The sequence below is a fragment of the Tinamus guttatus genome, unplaced genomic scaffold (assembly GCF_059628265.1).
Source record: "Tinamus guttatus ecotype Peru unplaced genomic scaffold, ASM5962826v1 Tinamus_guttatus_pri_ptg000060l, whole genome shotgun sequence".
NCBI lineage: Eukaryota > Metazoa > Chordata > Aves > Tinamiformes > Tinamidae > Tinamus > Tinamus guttatus.
In genome coordinates this window covers 5231965-5251927 of record NW_028288594.1, presented here as the reverse complement: position 1 = coordinate 5251927, position 19963 = coordinate 5231965, and the positions used below count along the sequence as shown (strand labels likewise).

The 19963-nt window shown below is 62.6% G+C and overlaps 1 protein-coding gene across 1 annotated transcript in view; it reads right to left on the bottom strand.

Annotated features, from left to right (window-relative positions):
- The window catches only part of TNS1 (tensin 1), a 54927-nt gene that overhangs the window by 14448 nt on the left and 20516 nt on the right, over positions 1 to 19963 (bottom strand). Inside the window, exons 15-18 of the mRNA XM_088519569.1 lie at positions 19107 to 19268; positions 7475 to 9184; positions 2016 to 2212; positions 1694 to 1832 (exon numbers count right to left, since the gene is read on the bottom strand). Coding sequence (XP_088375695.1) covers positions 1694 to 1832; positions 2016 to 2212; positions 7475 to 9184; positions 19107 to 19268 — 2208 coding nt within the window. The remainder of the gene's footprint in view (positions 1 to 1693; positions 1833 to 2015; positions 2213 to 7474; positions 9185 to 19106; positions 19269 to 19963) is intronic.

Sequence of the window (19963 nt, the reverse complement as noted above, 5' to 3'; positions counted from 1 at the left end):
ACTCCTGTCTCCTTAATGTCGCCTTTTAGCCAAGCCACAAACAATCCCGCTTTCTAACCCATCGGAGGAGACCTGAGCCCCAGGGTGGCTGGAGGCTTTGCGGGGAGGCGTTTCGCCTCCAGCAGGACGGACTGGAGGGAGTTTTGGGGCATGGTGCTTGCACGGCCCCGCTTACAGCCGGGGCGCAGCGCCCGGGGCTGGGAGGTGGCGGGTGGTGGGGGGAAAGCCAGACCCCGCAGAGGCCGCGTCCTCACGGCGGCCTCGGGCTGAGGCAACCGCGCAGCCGAGTCACTGGGAAACCAAGCAAGGGCGAGATGGCAGCCTGTTCCCTGGCCCTGGCGGGTGTTTAATTTCCCCAAATCTGGCCCAGCCACAAGCCATGGCATCAAGCTCACGCCTCCACTGGCTGATGAACTGTGGGGTCTTCCCCTGGCTGGGAATTCCTCCAAGGACTGCGACCTCCTCATGGAGGGGAATCGCTCCCAAATCCACCCCACCGGCACTTTGGCTAAGCCTGAAAGGTTCAGCTACAAACTTCCCAGGCCTCCCCGGCTGGCGCTGGACAAAGCACACGGCCTCAGGGGCGCTTCTCCAGCAAGGCCCTTCCCGTCACCTCCCTGAGTGACTCATCCCCAGAAGGAGCCACTGTCCCCATGCCAAGGAGTTCCCATCCTGGGGCCAAGCTCTCCATGTCCCCCTGGAACAACAGAGCCATTTTCCAGCTGCCAGATGCCCTGGGGATGCTCCCACACTCCATCCGCTGCATCCCATGAAACAGGGCTCAGACATTGGCATGTCGCAGATGAGAAGCAGCAGCAACACAGTTGGAAACAGCCTCGCAAGCCCATCTGGGCAAGCTCCACGGTTGTCCACAGTGACCAGTGCTGTCAGAATACGGCATCAGAGCGGGCTGCAGGCAGCCCCAGCATCCCTAGGGCCAGAGCATCCCTCAGAGCTCATCCCACAGAAGTTCGGGGGGAATTGCCATCTTTGTGAGCCGCCTTGCTGTGTTTCCCAGGTGAGCGGCTGCTCCGTTGCTCTGCTCCAGCCCCAGTCCCGCCGTGCTGACGTGCTGCTCCACGTGGGGCTTTGCCGCTAGAGCCAGTCAGACAAACCCAGTATGCACAAACCACCGTGACTCAGGTCGGGGTTAGTCAGAAAGGAACCAGAGGAGCAGAGAAGTATCTCATGCAAAGAACCCCGCTATTGCAAATACCTCTCAGCCTTTCGGCCCCTCCTGCACTGGAAATAGTGAGTGAGAAGTGACAGTGCATGAGAAACTGCCCCAAGCACCTATCCCAGCTGCTATCCCCGCTGTCCCGCTGCAGCAACGTCCCTGGGTTTATGCTGTGCAATTAGGGAAGATGCAAAAGTGCTGGAGCAGTCTGAGGAGAGCGATGCTGCCTTGCACCCTGTCGCCCCTTTCCTGTCCAGGAGGATCCCTGCTGCGAATTGCCCCCCGTGCACGGAGGACAGGGAAAAGCCAAGAGGAAGGTGCTGGGTGTGGGATGTTGCAGAGCAGCGGGAGGCACTGGGCAGTGGGTGGTGGGATGCGAAGGGGAGGAAGGAGGAAAGAGAGGAGGAGGAGGAGTGATGCACATGGTGGTGGGTGCCTGGAGCCGTCTGACCCTCGGCATCTCTCTGGCTTAGCCGCCTGCCGAGCCCCTCCACCTCCCGGAGCCGCGGCACTTACGGGGGTCGGAGTAAGGGGTTTGTGGCGAGACGGGGAGGTCTGGGGTGGGGGGAGAAATCTCACCGCCGCCGGCAGGTGGGCTGCTGGGGGAGGCGCCCTCCAGCTCCTCGAAGGCTTCCTTGTAGCTGTGGAGGTGAGGCTGCGGGAGAGCAAGGGGAGAGGTCAGTGCCAGCCCACGGCCCGCTCCGCCGGGACACCGGGAGCAGAAGGGGCAAAGGGAAGGGTTTCCCGGGCTCCCTGCTGAAAAGCTAATCCCTGAGCCTCCCGCCAAGGGAAGCTGCGGAGGCTCCCGCCTCCCCCGCCAGCCGCCCGCCCGTCGCACCTCTTTGGGCCTCCCTCCGGGGTTGGCCGCGATGGTGCTGACCACCTCGGGCGAGACGCTGTGCACCGGCGAGCGGAGCGTGGGGCTGCGCGGCGAGCCGGGCTCCGGCGAGCTCTTCTCATAGCGGCTCTCGCTGGGCGGCCGCTTGCGGGCAGGGACGGCGCTCTCGTCGGGGGGCTTCTCCCGGGACTGCGCCCCTGCGGGGAAGCAGAGCGCGGGCGGCGCATCAGGAGACACCAGCTGAGCCGGCACCGGCAGGAGAACCCGCAAGGGCGGCAGATTCGCCTGTCCCCGTCTCAGGGCAGCACCTAAACCCCCGGCACGGCCTGTTCCAAACCGGATCAGATAGTCCCGAAAGAAGTGGCCCACAGTCCAGCAGAAAGGCAAGCACAGCTTGCTTTTTTTCCTGTCGCTAGCAGCTCGCTGCTGCAGCCTCTCCAAGCACCACCTGGCTCTTCGATTCAGCTGGGCAGAGCATCCCCCAGCAGCACCGTACCGGGGCCTCGAGCATCCCCCGCAGCCCAGAGAGCCACGACAGCTGACAGCACTGCCCGCCTGAGCCCCCAGAGCCAGGATGTGCCCCCAGGGAACGGGTGCTTCCCGGGAGAGAGGGCTAGTTCCCGCCATGCTCATGGAGCATCTCTGTTTGGCCAGAAGCGGCTCCAGCCACCGCAGCAGCAAAGGTGCATTTCTGCAGCAAGGTAGAGGGGGCACCCAACAGGTGGACGGGTCATGATGAGATGGGGCAGGGAATCACAGCACCCTCCAGCTGCCACCCTGCCGCCCAGCAAAAGCTTTTCCAACATGGGAGACCGGCCTTTTCTCTCCATCTCCCTCCACTTCCCCCCTTTCATGCCCCCAACAAGAGGAGGGCAGCGACAGTTATCATAGGAACGATTCAGAGCTAGATACAGTCCCTCTCCTCGCTGGGAGAGCAGTGAGGCCACCCCTGACCCCAGACCCACTGCTCGCCCTGTCCCAGAGAGGGGTTGACACCATCCCACAGCCTCAGAGCGCAGAGCAAGAGCAGCAAAGCAGCGGCTGGCACAGGGGACAGCACCGTCCCCATAGCCCTTCCTGTTGACCCAGCAAGCGCTTATGATCCTCTCGGCTCCCCATGCCAAAAAACTAAATAAATAAATAAATAAAAGCACAGTATCATTCTCCAGGAAATGCACTTTTCAAACACCAACTCCTTTCCCACGGGCTCACAGAGGAAAACCAGCCATCAGCTGCTTCCCGGCGCTCGCCGGGGCTGCCTCCTCGCGCCTGCTGACCTCTCCTCCCCATCCCCGCTCGCCAGCAGAGCCGCGCGCGAGCGGCGTCAGAGTTTCCCTGGCCCGGGCACGAGCTCGGAGCTAGCGAGGGAGGTGGACGCATTTCTAAACAATCAGTGCAGCTAATGGCAACAACAATAAAATCACCGCTCTGGGGAGAAGCGGCCGGGCTGAGAGGCGGGGGCCGCGCGCCAACGGGGCTGGCTCGAGCCGCGGAGGCGGCCTGGAAAATTCCACTAAGAGCGGCTTTGAAACACGACTCCCGATCCCATCTGCAGGTGCTCAGCGGCTCAGCCCGGGGGGCAGGGGCAGCCAGTTAAAAAGGCCATCAGAGAGGACAGGAGGGCAGCAGAGGAGCCGTGATGCCGACCGACGTGGTGGCCGATCGGGAGTGCTGTGAGTGGCCATCCTAAATCTTTTGCTCAACTTGTTCTAAGCAAACGAGCCCCTAAGTTGCAAGCACAAGAAGAAAAGGAATGGGGAAGAATAAAGCAAAGTTCTGCATTTTCTTCTCTCGGCTTCGTGCGCGCTCGTGGATCAGCACGGGCTGCAGCAACAGCACTGGGAGCATCCCCTGTCCTGTCCCGAGGAGAGCAGCAGAGATTCGGCACCGCGGAGAGGGGGCCCGGCCGGCTCCCTCCGCACGCTGCGTGCGTGCCCACTGTCTGCTCCTCTAGTTCAGGAGGCAGCCAGGGCCCCCAGCGCCTGTTTGCAACACGGGGCCTCTCCAGCACAGGGACAGGCCACGGCTCTGTGTCACCTGGCCACGACGCACTCAGGTGTCCCTGAGCCCACGCAGGCGGAGAGGGGCCAGGCAGGGAGCCCGTGGCCGGACACCCCAAGGAGAACGGCTGAGAGGAGGTGGGAGCAGGGGGCACACGGGGATCGGTGCACAGGTCTTGGACATAAAGTGCTCAGCAAAGGGAGGCAGGAGCCGCCGCAGCTCCTGGGAGCAGGCAGCGCTCGGCAGCGCCGGCCAAGCGCCTCTGCGGTGCTGAATCCCCCTCTCTGTGCCCGGCGCTCAAGACAGCCATGAGTTCAGTGGACTTTTGCTTCTCTGCTCCCCAGAAATGGAAAACAGATGGAGACAGCAGCAAGGGGAGGGAGGAGAGGAAAAAGGAGCTCATTGTTCAGGAGCCCGGAGTGGGAACCATCGCAGGGCGCTTGTAGCAGCCCCTGGAGGAAACCCAGGCTCCGAGCACAGCTCCCACCGACCCCCAGGGGATCAATGTGCTGGAAACGATGCTTGAAAATTAAAAACCTCATTCCCACACGGGTGCCCCTCCTGCGGACACCAGGCCCAGCGCAGCCTTGGCAGGGCACAGTGTCCCCAGCAGCACGGCGCTGCGCGGCCCCGGCCTCATCCATGCCACAGGCCAGGGCCACGTCTACCTCTTCGCTCATCCAGGGCACTTTGCTGACACGACCATCTGTGTTTCACCCCAAAACTAGTGCAGCAGGGCTGAGGAACAGCCCCTGATGAGAGAGATGTGCTCCAGGCACACCAGGCTCAGCCCTAGGTTAAGCCCAGAAAAACCCTGCCAGAGTTGAATGAGAAGCAAAACTCAGGGTGGACAGAAGAGTTCACATCCATAGGCAGGTGCTTCCCCATCCATTGCAGGAGCTCAAGGTGTGTGGGAGACATTGTCTCCAAAGGGACACATTGAGCATCGCCCTGCTGAAAAAGGGGGTCAACCTTGTGTGGATCTCCTGAGCCTCCCCCCATCCCATGTCCATGCAACACACAGAGCACTCGGCATGCAGGAAAATGATGAAGTATGAAAGATGGAGGAAAAGGAAAGAGGAGAAGGAAGGAAGGCAGAGGATTCAAGGAGGAAGGAGAAGGAAGGAAAGAAGGAGGAAAAGGAAGGAAGGAGGGAGAACAGAACAAACCAGAGGAGGAGAAGGACCGTGGCTGGTTCAGAGGAGGACGGGGGGCTTTGTTGCTCTTGCAGAGGTCCCTGAGCTTGGCGTTGTACTCTGTCAGTGCCGCCAGACAGGGGGTGCAAGGGGATGGAAGAGAGGGTTGGAGACAGACGCCGTCCACCACAGGGAAGGGGGTGGCAGATGGACAGACAAGACGTATCACATGGACAATGGGGAGAGAGAGAAAAGAAAACAAGAGAAAATATTAGTTGGACTCCCACAGCTGGGCCTGCAGTCCAGCCCCCTGCACTGGCTCCAGGTTCCTTTTCTGCTCCCAGCGGGAATTGGGCAGCTCCCAGCCATGTGCACCCTCGCAGCACACCACAAATGCCCAACTGATGCTCTGCCCCGTCCCCATGGGACACCGCGCAGGTCCCCTCCACCTCGCACCAGCCTCGCACGCGCTGGCACAGCCAGAGAGCGGCTGCGGAGCGAACAGAGCAGCAAACACCACGATGGGGAACCAGGGACAACCTGCCATGGTCATCCTGGGCTTTACATCTCAGGATGCCGGGGCCTGACATGGCCCAGGGCCCTGGGCACACAGAAGGGAAGTCTATCTAGGAGGCAACAGGGACGTGAAGAACCATCCCTGCTCCTGCACGGCCCAGCGGGAATCCGAAGTGTCAGTGCTCCCCGTCCTGGCGCACGGAGGAGGTGCGAGATGCTCCTCATTGCTGCCCTGGGATGCACTGGGCAATTTATAGCAGCGGGGAATGTAAACACACGTAGGCCCGGCTGCCCAGCCGCCTGCTCCCGCGCCAGCGCCGCCCCGGGACGCCCCGTTCCCGCTGCAGATCAGGTGCACGTCCCACCGGGCGCGGACGCGCTGGCTCTGCCGGTGACAGCTGGACGTGGGTGGGCACCAGCCCCCGGCTGCTCCGCTTCCCGGCAAGCCCGGAGCTGCGGGGGGATGTGTGTCATCCTGGAGCAGCCGCCAGGACCCTCTCCCAGACTCCTAAAGTTGGGGCAAGAGTTTTTGATGGACACAAGCAAACATCCATTTCCAACCCACTGCAAATGGCATTGCCCATTGGGATGGTGCCAGGGACTACTAACTGGCCCCTCCATGCTCACCTTCTCTCTGCTCTTTTCCACCTCTTTTTTTTTACGCCTCCTCGTAGCTGCTAGGAGGATTTTGTGGTTTGTTGGATTGCTTCTTATTGCAATATTCAGTCCAGAGATACACAGGGGTATCTGTATATCCTTGGCATTTTTTAAACCCTCTGCACAAGCTCTTGGGTCCCTGAGTACTTCTGTCATCTGAATCACAAAGACCGGGTTCGGATGGATGCAAGCTGCCCACCGCCACCTCTCCAGCCCCCAGACCCTGCCCGTGTCACTCGCAGCCCTCCTGCCCCCGAGCCCAGTGCCGCAGTGCCGCAGTCCGGGACCTGGTGGGCTGGGACTGCTTGTACTTTTCCAGCCAAGCCTTTTCCCCCTCCCTCTAATACCGTGCGAGTTTCTGGACTGAGCACAGAGCTGGAACGGACGGAGCTGCCAAGCCTCAGCATCATGAGCTGGCCCCGAGCCTGGACACAGCCCCGAATCCTTCCCAAAAGTCGCTCCACTGTTAAACAACTGCGCATTCAAACGGCATGGAAGGAGGGCATCCACATTGCTCCAGGGTCATGGGAGCCCATTTCTGGGAAGGGGCTGGCACTCCCCTCCCACAAGTCTCCCTGAGACAGATCCAGGGGAGGGCAAGAATTTGGAGCACACAGTTTTCCTCTCAATGGCATGGAACAAACACCTTCAGCCAGCCATGGCACCAATGCTCTGCATTGCACAGGGCACACCATGCTGTTCTTCCACTCCAGATGGGCTGGGAAATGCCTTCCCACCACCCGGTTGCCCCCGCATGCACCAGGCCCATTTCCCAACTTCCTAGGGCCAACTAGCTCAGTAACTGGGGCAGAAGACTGAGCTGAGGAGCCCCAGAGAGCAGGACCTGAAGCAGGACAGGGGATGCTGTTGCCACCCTGCACCACATTTCCCTCTCAGACGGCACCCAGGCTGGGCATGAGCCCCAAGGCCAGCACTCAGAGGGGAAAGGAAGAGTCTGCAGCCAGAGAGGAGCCAGCTCTATGCAACACAGGGCGCATGCTCTGCACCTTAAACCAGAGCAGCCTGGTTTAAGATGCAGAGAGAGAGGCCACGGAGAGAGGCACAGGCTGCCACCCTCGGCAGGCTCAGAGCCGCCCCACACTGGAGACAACATCCCTCCCGTCCCCCCAAGGAATCAAAGCATCCTACCTGCCACCCTGTGGGCTACCAGGCCCTCCAGGTTCAAGGGCTCTTCTGCTGATCTCGACAAGTCTTCATAGCTCTCAAGCCCCTTGAGGGGTAGCTGGGTTTGTGCTGGGACTGTAGGGGAAGGTGGGGAGGAGACCAGGAGCTGCTGAGATCCTGTGGGGCTGTACGAGGTGCTGAGCGAGACGACGCTCACCGGGGCACTGGCCGGGGCATGGCTGTAACTCCTTGGCTCTGGCACGGAAGGCGGCTGGTAGCTGTAGGGCGAATAGGTCTCCCGGTAATCCTGCACCATGTAGTCTGGCTCCCCAACACCACGACCCACAGGAGAATAGGCTTTGGGCACAGGTTCAGAGACTGTGGCGCTCAAAGAGGTACCGAAGGACCTTGGTTGGGCCACCTGTAGAGTTGACTGGCCATAGAGACCTGAAACAGGCTGGGCTGACAGCGAGGAGACCAGGGGCCCCGGCTTGTCTTCACGGGAGGTCACGGGCACACTCTGTGACTTGTGCACGGTGGGAGCGAGGTCAAGCATGAGGACATCGAGCGCTTCGATGGACTGCTCGATCTCACGGCGGGACGGTGCCCGCGGGAACTCGGGCATGCTGTGGCTGTGCGGGGGCACGAGCTGCAGCGGGCTGGGCTGGGGGCTGCAGCTGGACACGCTGGGGCTGTGGCTCTCCAAGGCACCATCCTGCTGCCGGGAAGGTGGCCGGCTCCCACCTTGCTGCTGCCAGGAATTCAAGCCCCTCTGCACGGCCTCCCGGCTGCTGGTGCTGCGAGCTGGGGCCTGGGGCAGTGCGGGGTTTGTCTCGTACTTGGCCAAGTCCACCGCCGGGTAGGACTGGGAGCGGTAGGCACCAGGAGGGTCGTAGCTGTACAGGTAGGGCTGCACACTGGCCAGTGGCTGGGGCTGGAGCCAGACCGGGGATGACAAGCCCGGCTGCCTCTGTGGGTAGCCGGCCAGGCTCTCCTGAGCGGATGCTGACGGCCGCAAGTGAGACAGTGGGTCACGGACGTGATGCCCCATCAGCGTGTTCTGGTTGTTGTAGGGGTAGCCACCATTGGAGAGCAGCTCCGCATCATAGAGCCCTTCTTTGAGCAGCTTCTCGGTGCCGTTGTAGCTCGAAGGACCATTGGGCAGGGAGGAGAGGCTCCCTACGCGGGGTGCCTCATGGTACCCAGCCTCGCTGGCCGTGGTGGTGCCATCCAAGGAGGAGAGCGTGCCCAGGCTGCCCACGCTGTGCCCGTCCTGGTTGGGCAGCTCGTCATCTAAGATATCTGTCTCCCGCTCGGCCACCAGCGGCGCGGCGTTCCCATTGACGTGCACCTGAGCTGGCACCACGTGGCGGCCCGTCATGGTGGGCAAGCGAGTGGGCACGGGGCCCGGTGCGCGGTTGTGCATGGGCGCCGTGCTCTCCAAGCCGAAGCCGACAAGGAGCCGGTCCAGCTCCCGCTTCTCCTCAGGGCTCAGCACCGTTTGGCCACTGGGCGCCCCGGATGCCCCTGGCTCATCGGTCCTGTCGGTCTTGGTGGAGGCGGTGGAGTTGCCCGAGTCGCTGCTCACCGAGAGCGTGTGCTCGACATGGTTCGGCGTTGCCGAGAGCGGGAGGCGGGTGGTGTTGACAGCGCCGGTGCTGCCGTGGAGGGAGTCTTTCTTCTTCACCTTAGCGTAGAGGCTCCCGTCCAGGGGCCCTTGTGTGTGCCCAACCTCTGCAGGGGGAGAAATGAACACGAGACCCGAGATCAATTGCTGGCTGTCTGCATGGAGCTAATGGGTCCCATTAGCCGATGGTTTCGATCTCTTCCGTGCCGCCGCAACGCTTAACTACCAGCACTGCCGTCTCCTCGGCACCCTCCGCAACCCCACAGGCGCCACCATGCCCTGTCCCTGGGGCCAGACCCCCCTGCCCATGCGCCGCGGCTCCGCGTGCTGCCCGGCTCCGCGTGCCATCCTTCCTGCCAGTGTCCTGCTCTGACAGCACTGCGTGCTCTGGAGCCAGCCAGCACCAACCCCCCGCTTCCATCCAGCGTTAACGGCAATTTTCCTCCAGGACCCATTGATGGAGACAGTGGGGACTGCTGACAAGGAATCAGCTTGCACATAACAGTGTCCCCACTTCTCCACACAGCTGAACCGAGGGCCACACAGCGCAGGGGAGACTGCCAGGGCTGTGGCCGTGCTAAGGACGGGAGCGATGCCTGCACAGGCATTAGGAGCACAGGCTGCAGATCTGCCTGTGTCAGCTGCATGTGCTCATCCGTAGATGGAGGACAGATGAACTCGGGAGCCACCTTCCCACCCAGCCAGCCACCCAGCCTTGACATTTTCTTCCCTGGCTACAGAAAAGCTCCCACCCTTTTAGTGCTCTCCCTTCCCTCCTTCACGTCGGACAGATCTGCTCGGCTCCTTTCCTCCTAGGCAGATGCTCTCCTGCCACACAAGCAGCCTCTCCTCGCCGAGGAGGCACCTCGCGCCCCGATGCCACAATCCAGGGCCTGTGCAAGCAGCCAGCTCCGCTCTGCAGCCAAGCCCCGACGGCTGCCCTGCCACGATACAGCAACGTCACCGCCTTGCCCTCCAGCAACCTGGGCAGGACTCCCCGTGCTGCGGCTCCCCCGGCTCCCCCTCCGCTGGCCTCCCGGCCCTCTCCAGCCATCCAAGCACCACCCGGCCCCGGCAGCACAGGCTGTGCCCAGCACCAATTTCCCAGGGGGTCGCACAGCCTTTGGGTGCAATGAGGAGCCGCAGGGACCCCGGCTGCCGAGACGGCAATGGGGCCGTGCCCGTCCCTCCCCCCGAGCGCGCATGCCACCGGCTGGGCTGCAGACTCTTGTTTTTCCAGCTCCCCGCCGAGGTTTCCTGGAAGGGCCTGCGAGCAGCATTAAACACTTTCTTTTGGAGGAAAAAATGACTCTTCTTTGGCCGGAGGCCAGGCGGCTGACTCAGGAACGGAAGACGGCTCTAATGCGATAGTGTGAAATCAGAGCACTCCTATCTGCGAGCAAAACACTTCCGAAAGCGAGTCCCCGCACGGGGGGCACCGGCGCGGCGTTAACCGCTGCGTGCCCGCTCGCTGCGCCGCGCGCCCGCCCCGACGCACCCACGCGCTCCCGGCCCCCCAGCAGCTCCGAGACGCAGCCGCCCGACCGCCCTGGCAGGGAGAAATAACACCCAGCACACAACAAACCAAGTCAGCTTCTCCCTGCTCTCCCTCGCCACCGATCTCCTCTCCTGAATCCCTGACAGCAACCGGTGGTGTCCCAAGGGGGTGGACAAACCTCAAAGACCCTCCTGAGGTGACGACGCGCCGGGACCCCGCGCTGGGGCAGTCCTGGCAGTTCCCTGGCGGTTCCCGAGCACCCGGGTGCGGGAAAGGAGGTGAGGATGGGAGTCCACAGTTTCTTCTGGAGACTCGGAGAAATTTAATCCACCCGGTTTAGGCAGGAACCCACAACGTTTGACTCAGCAACACCTCCCTCACCAAAGAGAGGGGAAAGAGGGAGGGAATCCCTACTCATGAAGAGAGAAGGGAAGAAGCAGTGAGCGTCCAGGGGCGACGTCAACGCCCAAGAGGCTGAGGCATCGCTTGGAGCCGGGACATCGCCTGGCCCTCCGTGCAGGGAGGCAGGGATGGGCGCTGGCCGGTCCCGGGACACGCGGCAAGAGCCAGTGGGGGAGGCAGGGATAAATAGGGCACAGGGAGGGAAAGGAAAAGGGAATAAATAAAAATAAATGAAAGCACATGGCTCCAGGGGGAAAAAATAGATAGGAAAGGCTTTAAATAGACTGTGGGCTGGGGATTACCCCAGGGCCAGGAGAAACATCTCGAAAGGGGGGTCAGCAGGGAGCACGGTGCAGCTCACAGGAGCGCCTGAACACACCAGCCCGCCTGCTCTCTGGGGATGTTTGGTGGCCCCCAGCCCAAGGGCACTAGCCGGGTAGTGAGGAAGGACACGGGCTGCAGCACTTCCACCCTCGGCCAGCTCCTTGTCCCCTGGTTGCTGTGCTGACAGCCCACCCTGCCCCCATCTCCTGGGCTCTGATACCAAGACCAAGCGTCTGCTACTCCCTGACACCTCCAGGCCCCCCGTCATCACTAGACCATGCTATCGATCATACGGTCATCAACCATTTGTCGCCTGAGAAGGTAAATAAAATCTCACTGCTCCGAAAAATAAGAATGAAGGAAGGTGGCACAGGCTGTCTTAGTGAAAACAACCATCCCCAAAACAACAAGATCCCAGGCTCCCATTTGCAGCACAGTTCCCCAGCTCCTGGCAAGGCCAGGTTTCAGCCCGAAGGTCAGATCTCAGGTACAGCCCTGGGCAGGGCTCAGTCCCAGTCTGGTCGTATTGCCATGCTTGGGAGGACTCTAAACTCTGGCTCGTCCTGCCCCAGTTACTGTTAACTGCCCCCAGGGGGGCAATGATTTGCCCTCTCCCTCCCCATCACCTTGCGGCTCAGCCCTGGAAGAAAACCTGGCCCCATGTTTGGCAACAGGACATGGGGAGAGGCAGGGGGGGAGAGGAAGGACACACGTCCCCAAATCCCAGCCAGCTCCCTTGGCGCCAGCAGCGCCTGACCACCCAGCACCTTGCGCCAGCATGAATCCAAACATCGGCATATATGGGAAAGTTGGGGCATCATCATGTTTTTTCTGATCCTGCCATAAGCAGCATCCCACCTGCTCCCTCCGCTCCAGGACAGACAGAGCACTGGCCCTGGAGCATCTCCAAAGCATGAGACAGTGGGCAAAATCAAAGGGTCCTTGGGTCCTTCACAGAGCGAAGGACCCAGGCTGAGACTCCATGGGTAGAGCTCAGCCCCCCACAGCTCTGGTTTCATCGTGTGTCCAGACATGATGTCAAGAGAGGACCCAGGCTCTGAGCCACGGTCATAGACTTCCCATATCCTCTGCCCCTTTCCCCCCATCCCATCACACTCAAAGAAAAGCAAAGTCAGGACTTACCCAAAGGGGATGGGGAAGAAAAGATCCCAGGCGAAGAGAAGGAGTGGGTGGCAAATCCCCCTTCCTTCACTCCTTCCAGCACCAGAGCTCTCCAGGGGACCTGGCACGACGGCAGCTCAAGCGGCGTCCGCAGCCGGCTCCGTGTGTCCGTCCAGGACGGGAGCTGCCAGCCCGGGGCTGCCTTTGGCTGGCGCTGGTCCCCCTGGCTTTGCTTTTCTTCTCACGGAGCTACTCCCTCCTCATCGGCCAGCCCCGGGGGGCAAGCGAGCGGGTCCCCGCACCGCGGCGGCAGCAGGCGCTACCGAGGGGACCCGGAACAGGGATCCCAGGCGGCTCCCGGGAGGGACACGGGTGCAGCGCCCGTCCCAGGGGCAGAGCGCCGGAGGGGAGGATGGAGGAGGGAAAGGCGGCGGGAGCTGGCGGAGATGGGCTGGAGACAGAGGAGGTGCTGTTCCCTTCCCCTCCTTCCCAGACCACACAGGGACGGGAGCGCTCGCGGCCGGAGGGGAAGGCGAGAGGCAGCGGGAAGGGGGGTTCGGGGATGCCCGCGTCTGATTTCGTGACGACAGCCCCAGCCCCAGTTAACCCCAGCGAGGAGGAGCGGGGAGGCTGAGCGCCAGCTGCCATGAAGGAAGGACGGCTTGGCCGGACAGACAGCTCCCAGCCGTGAATATTAACTACTTCCTCCGCAGGCTGCGCCGCGTTAACCATTTCCTAGGCACGGAGGGAGCCGGCCGGGGAGGCGGGCGGGCGGTCTCCCCTGCCCCAAGAAACCCCCGCACGACGTGCTGAGCTGCTGGGGTGATGGCCCAGCCGCGGCCACCCCCCAGCTCGTGACCCCCTGGTGCCGCCACACACACATGTCACATCCGTCCGCAAAGAGCGATTACACGTTCTGGGTGGGAAGAGGGGATGTCCCCTCAGGCAAGGCGTGATGCTGTAAGTGTGCTGGGAGGAACAGCCAGAACTGCAAATGGAAGTGCCTCCATGGACACTTGAGTTTCTCCTTCTTAAATAAATACACAGTTCAAGAAGAGTGGAAACCACTTGCGGCCAAACCGCCAACGCCTTCTGAAGGCCACGGCTCTCCATGTTGGCTCTCCCAATGCCATTTGCCAAATCCACTCCATCTGCACAATTCCTTTCTGTGCCCTTACCCCCATCACCCTCCTCACCATGAGCGATGCCAATGACCCTTGCCAGAGTCACAGCGAGAACACGGGAGCACTTGATTAGACCACGGTGCCCATGGCCCTGTCCCAGAGCCGCAGGCACAGCATGACACACATCCACCCAGGAGCTGCCTGGCACTGCCCTACCTGGTCCAGACCAAAATCTGCACTGGGAATGTGCTGACCAGTCCAGGTGACTGTGGGCCAGCGTGCAAATCCGTGTCCTGGTCCTGCTCGGAAGCCTAGTGAGGTTAATCCACTTTTCCCCTAACCTCTACGGCTTCATTGACCCAAAACACACAGCAGAATTGTGCATGCATTTGCAAATATAAATTGCATAAGGAAAGGCAAAACTGCCACACTACTCCCTCCACAGTCTAAATTTCCCCTATTCTGGTCCATGCCCACAGGGAGCTAAGAAGAGCCACATTTCCAAGGAACCCCCTGGTCCAGGGCCCTCTTTGGTCCAAGCAGTGAAAAGCACCAAGTTAGCATCTTCACAAAACCTGCCTCTGTTCTGCTTGCTTTATTTATTTATTGGTTGTTTCCCGTTTACAAAGCTCCTGGCAGCCTTGGGCACCTCACGGTCAGGCCGAGCGGCTCCCCCACGCCGTGGCTGACAGCACTGGCTTCCCAGAGGCAGCTCCAGCTGGACACATGTGCTTTGACTTCAAGGGAGGTTCAGAGGGAAAGGGAAGGCGCTGAGCTGTCGGAGCGGATAAGCCTGTCCTTCTCTCCCTGCCTGGCATGCCAGCCCTGCCAGGTACCTGCATCCCCAGCCCGTCCCAGCGCTCCAGCATTTTCCCTACAGGCACCAACCACAAGAAACAAGGAAAAACTCTCCCGGTTCAATGCCCTGTGGAGCCTACTTGGTTCCAGCAGCTCAGGAGGAGGTGCAGAGCCAGCATCCCCTCACCAGGCCCTCCGCACCCCCGGAATTCCCATCCCGTCAAGCCCTTACCTTGTCACAGCCAGAGCGGACAACCACGGAGAGGTGCGGGATGGGGAGGGGGAATCGGATTCCTTCGGCTTTAGTCAGCTGGTGAAGGCGAGAGGAGAGCCAGCGGCTCCCTCCCCGCCGAGCCCGGCCAGGGGACGGAGCCAGCCGAAGGGGGGAGAGCAGCAGCTCGGCACTGCCGGGAGCTTCGGCAATGGCTTTAACAGCTCCAGCCTGGCCCGTCTTGGCTGGCTGCCTCCGGAATGCTCGTCCGCCGCCTCCGCGTGCCCGGCCTGCACACACGGCCATGCACTGGTAGCCTCGGTCCTGGACACGTGTGACAGGACGCGTCCCCACTCAGTGAGCTGCTGCTTGCCAGGACAGCCACCACCCCGTTGCGGGGACCTTGCATGTCGGGGGGAACCGCTGACAGCCACCCTGTCCGGGGAGCTGCCCCCAGCCTGGGGTCCCACTGGGGTCCCACTCGGTTCGGTGCCCTGAGCCCCGGCAGCTGCCGCGCGGCGGGTCTGGCCCTGCCGGGGTGAGGGCATCTGCCAGCTCCGCACCCGGCCACACGCCCGTCCCCGCCGAGCTCCGCGCCCAGCCCACGCCGATGGGTCAAGCGGGGCCGGCGCTGCGCGGGAGGAGCGGCGGGAGCGGCGCGGCCCCGGCCGAGGGAGACGCCCTGGGACGGGGTGCGGAGACCTGCCGGTCCTGCAGCACGGCCAGGGGCACGGGGCCAGGCCCCGGCAGGCGGCGCGGGCGGCGCAGGCTCCCCGGGCAAGCAGGGAGCGGGCAGGTGGTTGGGGAAGGATGGTGGAGCCCGGGCCGGAGGAGGAAGGCACCAACACCAGCCAGGAATGTTTCACAGCCCAGGCTGACCTGGAGCACTGCAATTCCTGTAGGCCAAGCCGGAGATCCCCATCTCTCCCCGGCAGCACCAGCACCCCGGGACAGCAGGGACGTCCTGGTCGAACGGCACCGAGGGAGGGCAGCGCGCACGCGCCTCAGCGCAGGCGAGCCCCGCGCCAGAAGCATTACTCAGGTGGGGATTTAGCAAGTCTCCAGCAGATGTTGGACTTGGCCAGGCCTCGATTGCCTCTGTTCCAGCGTCAGCGAGACCTTCGGCACAGAGCGCAGGCACGCAGGGCCGGCCGGCAGCGGGGACGGCACGGCCGGGACGTGCGGGGCAGGCGCGCAGGCCGGACACAGGGACGCGCTGGCAGAGCCGAGCGACGCGGACGCAGGGAGCTGCTCCACTGCGGACGCGTGCCCGGCCCTTTCGCACAATTTCACACTGCTGCAGGACAGCGGTCAGGACAGAGCCCAGAGTTCACCCTCGCCAATGCTCCACTGTGCTCCAAACCCAGGAACAACCCGCCGGTCCAGCTCTGGGCAAACCCTAACCCCACACCCTGCATCAGCACTGATTTGCTCAGCAAAATGTAAACAACAAATGTCCCCCTTCCAGCTCTGTCCACCAGCTCTGTGGCACCCCAAGAAAGTCTCTGCAGGGATCCTGGCTCCAGCCACAAACGCAGCAACCCCACAGCCCTCCGGCTGGGAAAGGCCTCCGAGGAAGCAGCGCGGGGGGCAAAGGCTTCCTGCAGCTCGGCTCTGCGCCCCACGTGCCCCTGGGGCTGGCCCCGCTCACCGCTCCCTGGAGAGCAACCCACCTGGAGGGGTCCAAAGCTCCCTCACAGTAGAGAGTGCCTAAAAAACAAAGCATTTTGCACCCCAACACTCGGACCTTGCTGGTATCCCTCCATTGGAGACCATGCAGTGTCCAGGTAGAGGGCTGCAGTCTTCCCTGCCCATGTCCCTAAGGAGGAGAGGCACCAGGTGCTGTTGCAGCATCTTTCGTTCTGCTCCACCTCGGGGAAGACACATCTGAACCCCAGGGCAGCTGAAGGAAGAGGTACCCCCATCCCCAGCCTCCAGAGCCAACCACTCAGCCAACCGATGGCAGCCGCAACTGCAGGGAGATCCCACCACAGAGCCGGCACCAGTCCCCAGCTCCCACTGGGAAGAAGGCAGGAGGGGAAGGGGGACCCGCAAGGCACCTGGGGACACAGTTTGTCCCGCGCAGCGCAGAAGCGGACGGCCACGGGTGCTATCGCAGTGCTCCCTGCTCTCGCTACCAGGGCTCACCTTGCAGCTGGGGAGCATCTCGAGCCTGCTGGAATCCCTGCTCCAGCAGCCCGCCCCAGCCGAGACCCCTCTGCCCAAAAGGGAGACGAGGGCTCAATCGGCAGGGCATTCCTGTCCTATCCTGCCTGTGCTGCAGCTCAATTTTCCCTTCCTCCAGCCCCTGAAAATAAGCAAACTGGAGGTGAGGGTGGCACCGAGGCATCGCCATTCCCAGCGATTTCCCCGGGAGACCCCCTGGGAATCCACCTGCACCTCTGGTTTTAGGGCTACCTTCCCCTTGGGGGTCACCCCAGGCCGTTGGGCGCCCATCTAGCTCAGCAGTCCCTCCAAGCCTGGATGGGACCCGCGAATGGAGCCGAAGCTCCCAGGGAAAGGGCCCTCCACCCCGCACCAAGGGCTGTGGTGCCCAGCCGCGGCACGGGGGCCAGCGGCGACACGGGGCGGGGGGAACCCACCGGCTCACAGCAGCTCCCGTCTTCCCGCGGCGCAGCAGCTTCTCCGGGGAGCCTCCGGCGAGCCGCGGCGAAGGGCAGTGGCACAGGCGAGGAGCCGCAGCTGATCCCAGCCCGCGCCGGTCCCCGTGCCAGCCTCACCCCCCTCCGCCCCCGGCCGCCGCTCGCTCGCGCCTGCCGTGCCAAAAATGTGGCGTGCAATTCCCTGACCAAATAAGGCGAGAACATCCATAAACAAGGACCCCCTCGCACAGCCTCCTTTTCCGCCTCCCCGGACACCAGGGCCCCGATCCCGGCCCCTCTGCACCACACGCCTTGGTGCTCCGCAGCCCTCGCCTGCCCGCTCTCCATGGGGTGCTGGAGCAAAAGGCCAGGGGAGAGCAGAGGAGGAAGGAAACGGAGCTGGTAAAGAGGGAATGTCTCAGTGCAGAGGAAGGAAGCAGAGAGCTTGAGCCCCTTTGCCATGAGCCTGCGGCGACTCTCTCCCCACCACAGCTCCAGTGGCCTCAGGCCAAGCGAGGCAAAACGCAGCAGACCCCACAGGCAGGGGACGGCAGGGAATCCTGTGGTGTCCTGCGCTCCCGAGATGAAGCACCAGTGCAGGGCTGGGGACACCACTCTGCACCCTGCTGTCCCATGGACAGTTCCTGTTCCTCTTGGAAACCCACATTCGGATGCTGACACTCGCCCCAGGCAAAATGGTGCGGAGAGGGGCCCATCAGGACAGAGCCACCAGGCACCTAGCACGAGGGCCGGGACACAGAGCAAGGTGAAATACACGTATGCCGAGGCCTAAAGGGGGTGCCAGCCAGTGCCACCAGTGTGAAGCAGAGTCAGAGCCTGGGGACGGGTCCGTGCTCGCGCAGGACGCGCCCCCTTCCCTAGCCCTACACCTGCGGCTCCGCGCGGGAGCCGTTTGCTCGGGCCGCGTCCAGGCCAGAGCTCTCCGCACCTTGGCGCTCGACCAGCAGGGAGCCCGCTCGAATGTAAACACTGGCGCTGCCCACCGCTGCCCCCAGGAGAGGCCGTGCCGGCACCCGGCTCCGCGCGGCAGGAATGGGGTCACCGCGGGTGCCTGCGGCGCCCGCCGCATAGCTGAGCCCGCGCGTCACGAGCTCGCTGTTTACCGCCCCGCGCCAAGGCGGGCGCCCGTGCCAGCTCTGCGCAGCCGCAGCGGGGCCAGCCCTGCGCTCGGCCGGGCACAAGGGACTCCCTCAATGTCCCGGCTGCCCGCAGGCCCCGCTGCCCTCTGCTGCTGAGGCGGCCGTGCGCGGCGGCGGCGGCGCCTGTGACCTTCAGGCACTCGCAGCTGTCCCCGCCTCACGCCGCCGCTCCAGCGACGCCTGCCCGGAGCGGCTGCACGGACCCGGCCAGGAAAGTTGAGGCATCTGTTGGGCCGCAGGTGGTTTCCCCGCTGGGACTTGGGCCCGACGCGCCTCGATGGTAAGAACGCCCTGTTCCTGGCACGTGGGCAACGGCGACCAACACGTGCCACCCAAGCGGGCGCTCCAGAGCGTCCTGGTCTTCGCGCGACAACGCAGTCTCCCAGCGCTAGCACGGTGTCCTTACCCCCAAGGGAAACTGAGGCACGGCTACGTCTGTGACTTTGCAATGCTGGCACCACCAGAAAGGATCTGGGAGACACCATGGCCCCCTCTGGCCATGCTGAGGGCCAGCTCCTGGCTCCCAAAGGGCATTTAGTGGGGCTGGGATCCTGACATGGTTTCCCAAAGCTCTGGGAGCAAGCGGCATGTGAAGCGAGGCTAAATCCCGCTCTGAGCAAGCAGGGCTGTGAGAGCAAGAGTCTGAGCTCCAGCCACCGTGCAGGTAGAGAAGTCAGTAAGAGCCTCCCACCAGAGCTCAGCACCTCTCCTTGGCACCTCTTCCCATATTCACCTCTCCAGGAGGGTGAACCTGCAGATAACCCCACAAACTGCCCACAGCCCTAACCTTTCTCCAGGTGTTTGCCAGCCAGGGGTGGCTCGGCCCAGGAGCCTTCCACACTGTCCTCACGTTGGATGTTGAAGTTCTCGTAGGAATCCCAGCGGATGAGCGGGTCCGACGTGTTATAGTCCACAGAGACACTGGGCCCATTCTCCAGATGTTCCATGCCTGGGAAGATGAGGGACCGTCAGGCAGGGGGAATGCAGAGCCAGTATGGACGGGATGAGGAGAAGAGGCAGAGAGGAGAGGCAGGCAAGGCAAAAGGGGGGCCAGGGAGGAGAGTCAGCATCATAGAACAAGGGACAAGAGTCATGTATTGACCCTTCTGCAGGATTTGGTACCCTGTGAGGGCAGGACAGGCACTGCAAGGGATTTCCTGATGGACACACAGAAGAAAGGGGATAGAGCCAGGCAGAGAGGGCAGGAGGGTGTCCAGGGCACTGAAAAGAAACAGAGAGGCTAAGGGACAGGGTGAGGGAAAGCGCATCAACACACACGGATAAGGTGTACAGGGCTGGCTCGGGTTTTGGGTTGCCTAGGGATAGGAAGGGGGCCCATAGCAAGCAAGCCTAGTGCTGGAATTGGTTTTCTTAGGGGAAAAGTCTCCATTCCCAGGTGTCCCCTCCCTCTCTTCCAGCCCATCAAGTGTCCTGGAGTGCAGCTTCCCCAGGGAGGTGCTCCCAGAGCCATGCTGGTGCCTGGCCCCAAGGACCCCACCATGATCAGGGGGCTGCAAACAGCAGAGAGGAGCAGCACAGGACAGAAACAGGGCAGCAGGGTGTTGAAGGGGTGGGGAAGAAGGAGAAGGAGAAGGGGGCTGGCATCCAGCCTGCCCCTGTGGCAGAGCAGGGAGAGCCAGCCAT